The sequence below is a fragment of the Perca fluviatilis genome, chromosome 16 (genome assembly GCF_010015445.1).
Source record: "Perca fluviatilis chromosome 16, GENO_Pfluv_1.0, whole genome shotgun sequence".
NCBI classification, from domain to species: Eukaryota; Metazoa; Chordata; class Actinopteri; order Perciformes; family Percidae; genus Perca; species Perca fluviatilis.
The window spans coordinates 34398334-34413725 of NC_053127.1; the positions used below are offsets into that span (position 1 = coordinate 34398334).

The 15392-nt window shown below is 39.2% G+C and overlaps 1 protein-coding gene and 1 long non-coding RNA gene across 8 annotated transcripts in view; both read right to left on the reverse strand.

Moving 5' to 3' along the window:
• The window catches only part of LOC120544103 (HMG box transcription factor BBX), a 29939-nt gene extending 18089 nt beyond the window's left edge, over window positions 1-11850 (reverse strand). The window contains exons 1-8 of one of the 7 annotated variants that reach the window (XM_039777669.1): window positions 11732-11833; window positions 10083-10145; window positions 8634-8711; window positions 3782-3953; window positions 3208-3468; window positions 975-1182; window positions 824-891; window positions 506-580 (exon numbers count right to left, since the gene is read on the reverse strand). In XM_039777669.1, coding sequence (XP_039633603.1) covers window positions 506-580; window positions 824-891; window positions 975-1182; window positions 3208-3468; window positions 3782-3940 — 771 coding nt within the window. In that variant the 5' untranslated portion in view covers window positions 3941-3953; window positions 8634-8711; window positions 10083-10145; window positions 11732-11833. Of the gene's footprint in view, window positions 1-505; window positions 581-823; window positions 892-974; window positions 1183-3207; window positions 3469-3781; window positions 3954-6402; window positions 6694-8633; window positions 8712-9210; window positions 9359-10082; window positions 10219-11731 lie in introns of those variants that run through there. The other 6 variants (XM_039777670.1, XM_039777674.1, XM_039777668.1 and 3 more) reach the window with 6 other exon arrangements.
• A 1618-nt stretch (window positions 11851-13468) lies between these two features.
• LOC120543660 lies at window positions 13469-14860 on the reverse strand. The gene is made up of 3 exons (XR_005636379.1): window positions 14803-14860; window positions 14458-14646; window positions 13469-13557 (listed from the first exon to the last, which is right to left on the reverse strand). It is a non-coding gene; the product is annotated as an uncharacterized LOC120543660 (long non-coding RNA).
• Between the last annotated feature and the right edge of the window lie 532 nt (window positions 14861-15392).

Here is a 15392-nt window from a genome sequence, read left to right on the forward strand (position 1 = left end):
GTTACTGAATCCTTTCATTTGAAATTACCAAAAGTAAAATCACTCATTAAGCTGAATTTCAGAATAACATATATTATTAGATTCCAACTATTGATACTTTATCATGTAATATCTGATAAAAGCGGGGCTAATTTGAACTACTATAAACTGTTGGGTAGCTTAATCTATCATCATTTTTGTTGATTACCTTTTTGCATTAATAATCTGAAGTATTCAGTAAGTAGTAAATAGAAATAACATAACATGGAAATACTCAAGTACAATATAAGTACCTCCAAATTGTACTTGAGTACAGTACCTGAGTAAATGTACTTAGGTACTTTCCACCACTAGCTACTGCAACACAACATGTGCAGCACTGGTTATTATGCAGTTTGTAAATAGATATACTTTTAACTTTAAAAATATATCTCTATCTAGCCAGACCACATCAGTCACCTTGGAGTCACGCTTTGGAGAGACAACACAAACCCATGTATCTGGCCTAAAATAAACAGAAACACACCTCTTCCTCGTCCCCTGGAAAGGAGTTCCCTTCACTGGCTGTGTCAGGTAAACTAGGTTTAGTGCTGGAAGGGATCTAGAGAGGTCAACAACACTGGGGTTAGTCACTCTGGTAAAGAAAAAACACTTTTTAAATAGCATCATGTAAAAAACGCAAACGTTTGCTACAGATCAAACTAGCATCCGTGATTATCAGAGAGATAGGATACGTTATTATCCATTTACACTGAAATTCACTTTGCGTTCCCGAGCAACTCGACTCAAAAAATTTAAAAAATTTAAAAAATATAGACACAAGTCACCTCCAACAGTGACCTACCTCTCTGTTTGTGAGGGCATGTTCCCCAGCTAACAGCAGCATGCTAAGGCCTCCCATCTTTGTAGGATCTGACAGAGAATAACAGTAGTTACAAAACAATCCAACATTTTGTCACGCTGTCACTGTACAAATCATCTGGTATTATACACACCTGCCATGGCAAAGTTTAACTGTGGCATACTGTCTGTTTTGGGCACTTTTTTGGCAGTGGTGGAGTCCTTGGTGGAGTTGGAAGAGAAGGACCAAACTTTTTTGCGGGGGCTGCTGCTGACAGGCTGACAGGAGGGGCTCTTCAGCGGCTTGCTGGTGGTGGGACACCACTTGTAGCCCGGGTTGGCCTTCATAAAGGCATCCTTGTACTGAAAGGACAGAATGGATTTGGTTACAGCCCCTGGTTTCAAATCATCAAATCTACATACAAAATTTTCACTAAAACATGAAATATTCTAAAAGGTATTATCTAATAAGAGAAACAGTCAGAAATCCAGTTAATCTGTCTCATCAGAGACTGTGTGGGTCTGGTTTGATCTAGAGCTACAAAGATTAATCCATTAGTCGTCAACTATTAAATTAATCGACAACTGTTTTGATAACCGATTAATCAAAGTCATTTTTTATGAAAAGAAAGTAAAATTTCTCTGATGGCAGTATGTTCTATTTTCTTCTCTCCTCTGGGACAGTAAACTGAATATCTTTGAGTTGTGGACAAAACGAGACATTTGAGGACATCGTCTTGGGCTTTGGGAAACACTGATCCACATGTTTCATCATTTTCTGACATTTTAGAGACCACAACTAATCCATTAGTCGAGAAAATACCCGACAGATTAATCGACAATGAAACTAGTTGCAGCTCTAGTTTGATCAGATTTGATAGACAGTGGCCTGGCACCATGAATAAATAAACTGTCATTTAGCTGGGTCTGAAATCACTCCTTCACTGCCACCCATATAACACACATCCAATAGACCTTTTTCACGGCAGACATGTTGACATGTCATAGTAGGAAAAGCACAGGTTTATTAAAACCCATTAATGATGGCTGCATTCCACTTGGGAGAGGTCCTGGTATTGTACATGCTGACTCACTGAAATAGCTTACTGGGACACTTGATGGACTTGAGCCATCGTTAAAAAAATGTGTAAATTACCGTTACCTATGAAACAAACATTGGGCGTTACATCTGAATATTTTCTGTAAAACGCTAGGCTATATGTTGAATAATATTCACTTTGTTGCTTTGCAAGTTTTTCACGTGTACGGTGTGTTCTTTTGCCATTTCCAGCTGCAGCCGTTCAGTAAAGTGTGATGCTATTCTGATGCTCTGGATTGGTTCTCCTGTTTGAAATTGCACACCGCCCCTCTGACAGTTAAATCGCCTCTCAAGCTGAGAGTTGCCACTATGGCTACGGAGAAAAACGCCTTCCAGTGCTGGAAAAATAACAAACATTTCATACAAAAATCTGAGAAGGGTTCCAACATGCCATCATGCTAGGGGTCAAAATGCTATCGATGTGGAGGTCCAAACTCAGGAAACTTCTGCAGGTATGGAAGATATGTAAGCGCACAGTAACTGCAAGCAGTAATATTAAATAAAGTAGGGAAGACATGCCTATCTTATGTGTGACAAACAGGGCTTCTAATGTGTATCAAAGACGTATTTTAGCAGCATATTTTGCTTGGCGCATATCCAGTGGTTGAAATGTAATCGGCATTCAAAAGAAGCTAGTTATGCTAGCTAGCTATAAGAATAGAAAAAAATAAATAGAATATGACATTGGTTTATTCACTAATTGTTTTATTTCAGATTTGGGGCTGTGTGTGCCGGGATATTATTTTATTTAGTTTTGTTATGATGACCTCAGAATGATCTCATGATCTCATCTCGTGCTGAAGTCTGACTTTGGGGTGGCTGTTCAAAATTAAATGACTCTAATCTTAATTCATGTGATGAAGGAATTTAAAGGAGTGTGACAGTAGTCCGTGTTGAGTGCTGCTGTAAGGTTAACACTGCCAGGTTTAAACATTTGAAAATGGTTCAATTCATTAGAAATTTAGAAAAGTAATCAAAAAGTAATTAAATTTGTGGGTCAATTAGATAAAATTTTCATGTTGGAAAAGGTAAACAAACTAAAAAGTCTTTAAAAGGTCCATCGGACTCAACAAAACACGACGATAGTGCAGAAGGACTTTTCTACCTTATTACTGGGCTTTTCTTTGCTACTCATATGATATCAAGCTGGAATAGTTCTTTAGCTCAAAGCAATGTTTCACAATCCAGGAGCTTGTCACCAACTAAAAATCATTTTGAAAATAAACGTTACTTTGGTGTTACTGGAAGAGAGAGAGTTAGAAATCATGGTAGTAGAAAAGCAGAGTCACCTCCTTGGCCATGTCTGTGTACTTCTGCTTCTCTTTGGGCTCCAGCACCGCCCACCAGTCAGCCAGGATCTTGGTGGCCCCGCGGTTATCCAGGCGAGGATGTTCCTGCCGCACCAGGGAACGGTGGCGCTTGCAGAAGAGGAGAAAGGCATTCATTGGCCGGCGCGCGCGCTGCTCATTCGAGTCCTCCTCCGCTTCCTCCGTTGTGCTTCCACACTGCACCTGCTGTGAGCCCTGGTCCTGGCCACACAGCTCTGGCTGCTGAGAACAAAGTCAGAAATCAGAATCAGAAAAGGTTTTATTGCCACAATAAGTACACTTATTAGGAATTTTAAGAGCCACCATCAACATCATATCATAAAGCATCAGATGCTGTGTTTCCTGACCCATCTGGGTGATTAAATAATAACAGATGCGTTGTTCAGTTTGGGATTAAATTAGGGCTGCACAGTTAATAGCAATTGTATTGAAATCGCAATATAGACTAGTGATATATCCAAATCACAGGTTCACAGATTCCTCGTATCGTGCAGCCCTAGATTAAATGACCTGTCAAGATGTCAAACCCACTCACCTTCTCCAGCTCCTCTTCATCCTCCTCTTCCTCCTCCTCAGAGAAATCCAGAGCCTTTTTGGACAGGAGTGGGTGCCACTGCAGGCACTTGCGTTTGGGACGCTTGCCAGTGACCTCCCCTGCAACAGGTGGCTCCTTACCTCTGCCTCCACCCTTCATGGTACTACCGCGCCTAAACAACCACAGATGGGCATCATTGGTTATGCATAATCATTATTATTGTTATTATGGAAGCAAAGCTTCCTGCTGCCATGATAGTTAGTGCTGGAGGTTTGTAATGGCGAGTGTGATAATACGTGCTGTAATGTGCATGACCTGACCAGAACATGTAATGACTTCAGGCAGGTCTGCAAAACAGGTATGGAATTTATGTTATAAATATTAGTAATCACATCAGGCCAAATTTTCAAACAAGTTAATAATTATTAATACAGTTCGGATCCTGAGATACAGATCTCTAATACATTTAGTCTAAATGTGCTTGTCACAATTATCAAAAGTAATTATCAAAATGAGTTGAACTCTGGCTTCCAGCTGTAGTCAAAAATAATTATAAATACCAAAATGGCAGCCAATCTCAAATAAAGGCATGAGTAAAGTGGGATTGATTTAAAGCTCAAAGTCTCTTTAAACCTCTCAATTGCAGCTTCTGTCTTTATTTGATTTAATTTAACAGGAGCAAGATGGCTGGCCATTGTTTCATCAGCCTTAATTTACTATGCTAATTTTCTCTCTTAACTTGCCTTAGAGGACGCCCCCCCCCCTACTGTGGGACCCATGAATAACATCACACTGAGCTACAAAGGAGGGTGATAGGAGGGTGATTTACAGCTGATGGACTTAGTAGTGCCTTAGATATTGAATTAGATAGACTCACTATAAAATCATGGTCTAAAAGTTACAGAGCTGCACTGAAATATCAATGACAAGAATTGATACCAATGAGTATTAAGTGGATGTACATTCGTCATGGTCCAGAATGTCTCACTGGGATTGCAAAGAAATCATTCCAGTCAAGACCACTTCTAAGTATTTCCATCCATGCTTCATTTCCCTACACACTGGAGTGCTCTTATTATGAAGCTGCAACAGGAGGCGCAGCTGCAGTCAAAAAGATGTGTGGCTATTGGATAGAAATGTCAACATATGGACATTTTGTTGGAGGGGTCATTTGTAAATATTTTAAAAAGGTTAAAAGTATATGCAGTCCCTCTGAGCCAGTAAGACGTAGAGCTGCAAGCAACGAGCACTCAATGCAGTTTGGGTGAATCATTAACATGTCAACAACACACATAAACAATACCACCCACTAATATCATGCATTTTAGAAGAAAGAATAGACTAACCACAATTATCTCAGCACTATGGTAGAAATAAGGTTGAATGTTAAAACAGGCCAATGTAGGGTATAAAAATGAGCAGCTGCTGTTTTGTTTGTGCTAGGTTTGGCTAAGTTGAAGTTGGACTATGTCTTGAGTGGACAGAAGTGTCCCAACACTGTTCTACAAAGCTTTGATCATGTTGGAGTGAAATCACTAAATGTTTTACCTGTAAAGAGGCCTGAGATTACGTCTGTTGTGATTTGACAATATCAATTAAATTGATTTAAATAAATAAATAAATAAATAAAATATATATATATATAAAAAAAAAAATTGCATGTGTTTTCTATAGGGCTGCATAATATGAGAAAAATGTGCGATATACGATAACGATTTTACTTGCGATAAATAAGCAGATATTAAAGTGTACTCACTTCTTTTTTTAAGATGATTGTTTTGGCATTTTATAGGACAGCTGAAGACATGAAAGGGGAGAGAGGAGGGGGGAATGACATGCAGCAAAGGGCCGCAGGTCGGAGTTGAACCCCCGGCCACTGCGTCGAGGAGTAAACCTACATATATGGGCGCGCGCTCTACCAACTGAGCTAACCAGGCGCCCAAGTGTACTCAGTTCTGCTGCTTTCGGTATTCTGCTAAAATACAACAAACTGCTTGTTGAATTTCAATCTAATAAAAGGAAATCGTTTCCAACTTTCTTTTATTGAACAAATTGAACATTTGAGTTGAATATAAAAAGGCAGCACTAAAAAAAGAATGTTCTTCCAACTAACACAAGAAACCCCTTGAGTGTCTTTCGCGATGTGTCACAGCCCTTCGCGATGCGTTTATTTCGCCAGTTGATATTGCAATGACGATAAAAAAATTATAATTTCTATATGAAAGACATTCTGCAGTTAGGCTGATGAGACTAGGCCAATGTAAAATTAGAAACCTGAAACTGAGTTTTCGCATAAGATGTTGCTTACATCAAAAATATGTATCACTTACAACATGTAGGTCATCCCCTGATGGAACTATAGTCAGGATATTCATAATAATTCTGACCTTTAATACATCCACAATTGTACGTTTAATCACTGTTAAAAAATGAGTTCAAGATTACTGAACTACATTGTATTTGGGGCTGGTGGTATTTGGAGTTGAGTTTCAGACGCCACTTATAAATGATCATCATTTCACATCATCACTGACAGGTTAAGTGTCACACCACTGTAATTTACTAATCTAACAAATAGGCTTTATTACATTGTGGGACTGTTGACCAAAAGTGCCACCTACCTGCCATGGACATGGGGTTTTGTGTTGCATTGTGGGCAAGAGCAAAAACAAGGGAAGAAAACATCAGACGACTGATGATTGGAATCTGACCAAAATATGCTTAGTCATTACTAGTCATTGCTGTTGACCAGTGGGAAACTGGCTCTTCTCCGTTACTGGTCCCTACAAGGGCTACGCAAGAGCAGTATGGACTCTGTGCTTTCTTAGAGCTTTCCTTGGCAGGTTTTTTGTTGCGAAAAAAAGATAACAGGAACAAAGTCACAACAGAAAGTAGTGAGTTAGCCGCAGACCTCAAGAACTGCTGCCGTCCATCATAGTTACATAAAGTCATTTAAAAGTGAAATGTTATCTTGATTTTGTCACATTTTAGAGTTGAGGGGTTACATAAAGAATTGGGAGAATTGAAGACTTCCTTATAAATATTATGGGAACACCATGGTACAATAATTGGATGCTTGCACTCTCATGTAGGGATCAAACAATTATCGGCCTCGCCGATTATCGGGGCCGATATTTGGCAATTTGCACTTATCTGTATCAGTTTTATTTTACAGATAAACCAATAAAGTTAATGAATTTAAAAGAGCGCTAGTTTGGCTCCGCTACAATGTAAGCAGTCTGCAACACCTGCAAACAAACCGTTAGCACGAACATCAGGAAGCTATTTTTGTTTTTATTTATTAATTTTTTTGGACTGTGTATTATGTTTAAAGTTTCAGTTTTATGAAAATAATTGAAAGAATTTAAACTTTTGTGTTGGAGTTTGTAACATTCCAAAATGTTAATTTTGACAAAAGATTTTCATTCTTACTGTAAATGCATATCGGTTCCAAATATTGGTTAACGGTTTCATTAACTACTAATAATCGGTATTGGCCCTAAAAAGACAGTATTGGTCGACCCCTACTCTCATTTGTCTTCAATAATGTGTCTTATAATGGACTGCAGCTGTGCTACTAAATATAACTCATTCAGCATAACACTATCTAAATGTAACAAAGTCAAGAAAAGTAAAGTGCACCTGACCTCTTCTCACGTTGATGCACTGTATTCAACTTAGGGGTAACTACCAATCTTTCAACCTGGTTTGACAACATTGGTCCAGTATTAACATACATACAATACAAGCTCCAATGTAAGTTAATAGGGTAATTGTCCAGCTTGTATTTACCTTCACAAAAGTGTTCGTTTTGCCACTGACAGGTTCAGATTAATATTCTAAGTGTCTGACAACATTATGGAAAGGATTTCTAAGGAGGTCGACCTTTCTGTTAAAGAGTAAGATCCTTTTTTTAAATATAAAAAACTTCCGCCAAATTGCGTTTGCTAAACCCACCAGACTCCATGTAAATAAATAGTAATTTTAGCTTTGTAAAATACACTTCATTCAAAAGTTGACAGAAACAAAATAAAACTATGAAAAGCCGTTTTGGGTCGTCTATCCACTTTTCCAACCATCACAACTCTAGTTTTGGTTGAAATAAACACATAGGTTACCGATTTACATGTGAAAATATGTACTCTACACACACTAAAAGTATTGTTTTTTTAAATGGAGTCTGGTGGGTATAGAGCTAGCGACTTCAGAGCTGTTTCTGGTTAAACAGAAAGGTTTCAAAGAGGTTTTTAAGGTCTATCTCTGAAGGGATCCTTTCCATAATGTTGTCAGACACACTTCACTTTTGTAAAGGTAAATACAAGCTGGACAACTGCCCTATTAACTTACATTGTAGCTTGTTTTGCCGCTGCCGACTGCAACAATCTCTCTTAATACTGGACCAATTGTTGTTCCATCAGTCACTTAGACACAAAAACATAGGAACATAGGGTCCAGGTTGACAAAAACGGTAGTTACCCTTTAAGGTCTCTCTAACAAAAACTCCATTTCACCGTTTGCTACTCAGTGATGTCATATTAAAAACCAAGAGGGTTGTGTCAAAAAGTATGCACCCTATCACAGCCATGTTGTCTGTATATTAGCTGCACACTTAATGTTCTGCACACATACAAATCAGCAGAACTACTGATCATTGGTAATTAATAATCGCTGTATATTTTCCATTATTGGTTTGAATTTCTCAACATGTCTGCACTTGTTCTGTGTCTATGACATACATGAAATTAGCAATCAATCAATCAATGAATGACTCAATGTATTCCTCTGGACATCATCCACACTAGATGCCAGTGTATGTATTTATGAATGTTGAGTGGTAAACGGGGATACTTACTGACGAAAAAACTATGGAAATGCTGTATGAGTGATGAAGATGAATCTGCCACAGCCTTTGTCATGCAATGACGATGACCTATAAAATACAAGACACCGCTCTCAGTCATGGGTTACACTGTCATCTATGCAACAATTTCCAAACAACAGGAGGTGGGCTGCATGGGGAAATGTGTGCAAAGCAACTTTAATAAATCATTCGTGGTTGACACTGCAAAGCACAAGACCTCGCCAGCTTCAAAGTACGGTGGGACATTTTGTCTGATCTGATTACTGATCACTTCAATCGTGCAGTCGATCCGCCCTTGTGGCCAAAACCAAACATGTAGGCCAAAACCCTTCGACCACTGGATGCATTTCATATATTGTACAGGCTAAATGAAGCAGGCACAGTTGCAGTGACTATTTTGCTGCGCAGAGGTTTAACGTTAGTTGTGTTGTGCTCAGGTAAAACTGCTGATGCCCGATCGGACTGTCTGCCTTGGGAGTGAAGTCTTGCGCTACTGTATCGAGCTTCTCGCGCACATTATCGGCACATAAATGTGTCAGGTATGCGAAGAAACGATCCGTTTGCCTACCTAATGTGCTCCCATCTCTAAGCACACATTTTCATCCCCGTGCAAAATGTCGATCCGAGCTCTGACAAGACAGACAAGCCGAATGAGAGTCCATCTTGCTTCGGTGTGGAGGAGAAACCCCAAGTACGTTACAGTAGTGGGGATATTTCACTCCTGTCAAACTCTCCGATGACAATGTCGTCGAAATGTCTCCCACTCCGAGGGGGAAAACATCCACAGTGATTAATTAAACTGGGGATTTTCTGTCCAGGCACATGCATCTGTGGGCAATGTTTTGCTGGCCAGTGGCTCCATTTCCTAGCAGTGTTACTAGGAATAAAAGTAGCTAGTTAGCTTGCTAGCTCTATAGCCCGCTAACTGGACGTGTCACGGTTTTAACATGCAATGGTTTCCCAAACAGTATAAGCTCGTTGTACAGCTGCTGACACAACTCACGGACTAAACTGTGGTCGAAATAGTCGTTTATGCTGTTGCAACAGCCCGTTTACATACAACGCAGGTTTGTGGCTATGTATTTGATGCGGATAGGAAGAGAGGGGGGGGGGGCAAGTCATACCACCTCACTGAGAAACAGTTGCTTTGCCATTTATTTTTCACGGCGATTTCAAACAGGAGTGCAGACATATTTAAGCAACACAGTAACAGTGACAACGTATGGCGTACAACACTGGTTCTCAATGAAATGTCGATGGCAAACAAACACACTCAAAAGGGAAAAGCCAGCAGGCGGACATCATGTCCAAAGCTGCGATAATAACAATTTTTCAGAGTGACTGACTGAGAGGTTGAGAAAATAGCGAGCGGGTTTTAACGGGAAATCAACAAAAGCACAAGTTCTCTGTCATGAACGTCTCCTTAATGTCTGAACATACCTCTAATATCCTGCTCGAGTACCGGGGGGGGGCTCTCATCATTGGTGCCGTCCACCTTTATAACTTATTGACACATCATAACAGTTCAGCTCACTGACTGTACTAAACACAGCTTTGTCAAGTCCATCCAAATAAGACACAAGTAAACCGGAAGCACAGCAATTTGTAACCAAAATAAAAATAAAAACTTTTGCAAATAGCGACGAGGCTTATATTCTACTGCCTATTGGATCACGTGCCCATCACATTAGTATGAACGGATTCTGTCGAGACAGCAGATATTCCAAGTCGGGAGGTGATGTGTGTCTCAATAAAACATTGTCTCATGAGCCCTGAACGTACAGCAATTTTTAAAGCAGCATTTGTATTACATCCCAAACACATATGCATTAAGCTATTTTTTCAAGTAAGCCTGTGTTGTAATTATTTAATCAAGGCTAGTTTACAGCAGGCTACCTTTCAACGGCAAAGGCAATTCAAAGTGCTTTACATAAGACATCAAATGCATTAAGACAACACAAGACAATATAAAAAGGCACATTTAAATAGGATTTTAATAGAGTAAAACAAAAAGAGCTAAAATAGAAAGAATCTAAAAAAAATATACAGTATAAAAATAAGTGAACTGATATTATGAGGTTATATGAGAAGGAATACTATAATACAATATTGGAGGATAACATCCAACAACATAACAACAGCATTAAAGCCATATGGAGTGTGTTAAACAGTGTTATTATGGATCTTTCAAAACTCAGGTTACCCTCAGTGATTTATTGATACCGAATCGATAAGACCAATAATAATAACAATAATAATAATAATAATAATAATATGGATGATGTGGTTCATGAAAAAGAGCAACACAGATAAACAATGTAGAATATGACAAACACACTAAGACTATATCAATAATATGAATGATGGGTAGGATTGATAGAAACACTAAGTAGGCTACTTGGTTTCTATATAGAGAGCAGTAAGAATAGGTAGCCTGTAATGCTGTTGCACACTGTACGTTACTCTGTCAGTAAATTCTATTTTTTAGGAAAATATTAAACATTGGCACAAAATATGTGCATGAAATACTGTCTCCAACATAACTTCAAGTCAATGCTTTTATTGTCATAATGTAAACCGGAAGTCCTCTTTGTTATTCTGTGGAACTTGACAGTGGTACAGAAACGCAGCACTTCGCTAGATGATGATTTTTACTGTCGGCGAAGGCGACACATTAAACGACCTCAGCCCACGAAAGTAACACCACGATGCGTTCATTCTGGCAGAAATACAGACTTGTTCAGTCATATAATTTTAGAGAAATCACTTTCGCTTTCCTCGAGGTGGGAGAAAATTCTCATCTCAGCTAACCTACATCCCTCCCCTCCCCCGGTTTGCAAAGTGCTCCTACCCAGGCTGGCCTGTACTTGCTTACAACATCCCTGACTTAACTTTACCTTACAGCGGTGGTCCGATTGACAAAGTCGCCGAAAAGCCGCCGGCTACATCACAAAACACCGATAACCATTTCCTAAACCCTGGTTACCATCTATCTCAGTTTAGTAACTACTTGTTTCCTGGGTGTTTGTGCGCGTGATAACAGATAAACATGTTACAGAAACGTATCGCGGTAGTTTAACAGTACATACCTGCCAGTAGCAATGTAGCAAACGAGTGGCTAGTTGCTTAAATCTTCTTAAAAAAGCTTTAGACGTGAAATTATCAAACAGTTTTGCAGCACACTGTACATTGAAAATATCCACCCCGGCATGTAATGCTGTATGTGAGTGGACACTCCTTTTGATGGACAGTTGGATTACACCAATGAGAAGCGACGTTATATTCTAGTGTTTTGAGATTAGGGTAACGTCCTCAAATTTAATGTTGAGGACACATGTGGTCGATTTAGGCCTAAACAATACAACATAACGACAATATAAACGTTATGTGTGCCTGTGGTATTCAGTAGTGGAACTACATTGGCCTGCTGGTATTCCATGGTGTGCTTTTAATCTCCTAAATAATGCTACTATAGCCTGTCCAAGCTTTTGAGCACTAAATGAGATAGTAGGCTACAGTACATGCAGGCAAACTGTTGTTCTAAGTGTCTCTGAGCAGTCTGCTTGTTGATTTATTGTGTCAGTTAATCAGGAAGAGGTGATCAGCTGACTACCTTAAATTGAAAAAGACTGGTCACAATCCTATGATATACATAGAATATTTAACTTGGCTACAGAGGCTGCGGAAATGAATTTAATTCTGAATCTGTGGTGTGTCAGTGCTGTAAATCCCCAAAATATGACCTGATTAGGCATACACTATACACAATAAACAGCACTGACTGACATTGAATGAATGCATCCTCAAACAGAGTTACAATGTGCTTAATGCATTATGGAGAAATCAAGATTAAACAATTCAGCTCAATAAAATGAAATAAAATCAGGTTGCTATGGGGGGGCCCTGACTGCAAAGCAAAAGTCCCCTTTAGTCTTTATTTGGGAGGGAGAGAGAAGGGCCCTGCTGGAGGATCTGAGCCTGCTCTGGTCCACAGTGGAGCACAAATTCACCAAGATCACTGGGAGCTGTCTAGAAAGTGCTGTAAAAAGGAAAATGCCTGCAAAAAGGAAAATACTCTATATAGATAATTTATAAAGGATATAACTAATAGAGGCAGGAAATAAATATAAAAATAAGTTAACTTATTATGAGGATGTTAGATACATACACAGATGTACAATATTAGAGGATAACAAAAACAGCATTAAAGGCATATGGAGTGTGTTAAACAGTGTTATTAGAAATTGATCTATAGAAACTCAGGTTACCCTCACACAACACAAATAGTATGGATGATGTGGTTAATGAAACAGAGCCATATGGATAAACAATGGAGAATATCACAAACACACTTACACACTGTTTTTAAAGTTCTGAAGTTCATGGATCTGGTAGATAGATAGAAGATACACACATTTAAGAGTTCATTCAAGAAAATAAACTCAATGTCTGGGATGAATTTCTGGAATGGTTTGGAAATACAACTTCAGCAAAGTCCAAAATATAAATCAATTTAGGATGTACAAAATGAATAATTCTTAAGAGGTATAGGGAATAAGAGGTTACATAGGATTGACGCTGGGTTTGTACATTATAGCATTGGATTTGTTGTTTGACTTTTTCAATGCAGTGCTGTTGTCTTCAGCTCCGTGGTAAAACAACAACTGAATATGTTTGACATCGATCTATATTCTGGTGGCTCAATATCATAATGAATATGCCAGCATAACTTGATGATTGCAACGGTTTGCATTGTGACACCATAAACCTTTTTGGTGAAAGATGTCACAGTATAGGAAAAACACAAGTGTAAATAACCTTAATGATGGCTGAATTCCATTTAGCTGCTGCACTTTCAGGCTCCTGGTACTGTTCATGCTGGCTCACTGTCACGCTGCCATGGCTTCCTGGGGCACTTGAATAGAACGGAGGTATCATTTAAAATGAAATACAAAAGAGCAATTCTGGAAAGGGGAAGTGAAGAGGAAGGAGGATGTTACTCTTGAGTAGAGTTGTTCAATTATTGATGGGTGGTGTATTTAACTTTTACTGATCCAGGTAAGTCAATTGAGAACAACTTCTCATTTGCAACGACGAGCTGTCACATTCATACCTGGAAGCTGCCCAGTACAACCACAGTCTGATCTGCTGGCCACTGAGCAGCTCCACTGGAGCGGTTGGGGTTAAGGGGCCTTGCTCAAGGGCCATGGCCCCACCCAGATTTTTATCCTGTCGGTCTGGGGATTGAACCGGCAACCTCCCGGCCACAAGATTGCTTCTTTAACCTTTAGGCCACCACTGCCCCATTTGTATTAACTTGTTTCAGTTTTGTTCTGATCTATTTAGAAGCTAATTGTGCTCGATAAATATACTGGATGGACAGTAGCTCAAGGATGGTACATGAACAAATTATTTAATCAATAAAACTATGGAATAGTAAGTTAATCTAATAATGATCTGCAAATGTTTTTTTAAATTTTGACGATGTTTTCGGTTGTTTACTGAAAAACAATAGATTGAAAACACTTTAATAATATGGACATTCTAAAAAGGGTAGGAGCAGAAAAGCATTTTGCTTCTTCCTACTCCTATTTGGAGTATTTATTTATTATTGTATTTTAAGTTTTGTTTATTTATTATGTTGTTCAAAATAAAACCATTCATTCATTCATTCGTCAATAATATCATTAATAACACCTGTGCTTTTTCCACTACGACAATTCATAGATGTGTGCCGTCTGAGCCTATTTGATTCTGGGGGGGTGTACAGGGCCTAACATTGATAGAGGACCTTGATAACATTGCACATACTCACCAGCAGATGGCAAACAATGCACATGAGATAGACGCAGCAACCATGAACATTTGAGGCAAGACAGGAACTGTCAATAGTCAACTGCCCGAGAAACATGAAGTTGCATTAATGGGTTCTTGGAAAAGAGGAAATGGGGTGACGTCTCTGGCCCTCCCGTATTTCAGAGGCCATGGCTGGATCCTCCTGTTGCTTCAAAGCACACAGACAGCACATTGGCCTTTAATGGGTCATATTCCATGCTGAACTAAGGGAGAGCATGTCAAAAACAAGAACAATACAAAAACATTAAATAATAAACAACAATAGCAATAATAATAGAGTCAGGGGGAGTGCATCCCCACCCACTGGCAGTGAAGCAGGACTGGGACACCGTCAGTGACATCCAGAGTCAGGCAGGGTTAACCGGGTTAGAAAAGTTTTTAAAAAACTGCTCCCAGACCATGAGGGCAGCTGTTTATTCTGGATAGACAGTAGTATGTAGTTCTGTTATTGGTTGAAAGGTGACTCAGTACCATGTCTATTCCAAGGTGACACAGCGAGGTGATCTAACCTGGTCTGGTGATCACCTGATTGAATGCAGGTGTGTTGTAGTCAAGTTGCTGATTGGCTGCAGGTCCTTTAAATATTCTATCACCTCTCCCACCCTGAGCTTAATGATGTGCCCTCAGTGGTGAAACAGGTGCTAAATAATGTGCTAAATACTGTAGCTCCTTGCCTGCCACAGTGGTGGTTAAACATGGGTGGAAAGTAAACTAAGTAAACGTCCTGTACTGGCACGATTGTCACAAAATGTCTGAGAACGATGACCTAAAAGATTAATCTAACAATAAACTAAATAGTAATAATACTTCAATAAATAAAAGAAATCCAATCTGACAAATATCCCTCTCCCCTCTGGAAGGAGGCTGCGGTCCATCAGGAGCTACTCTATATCC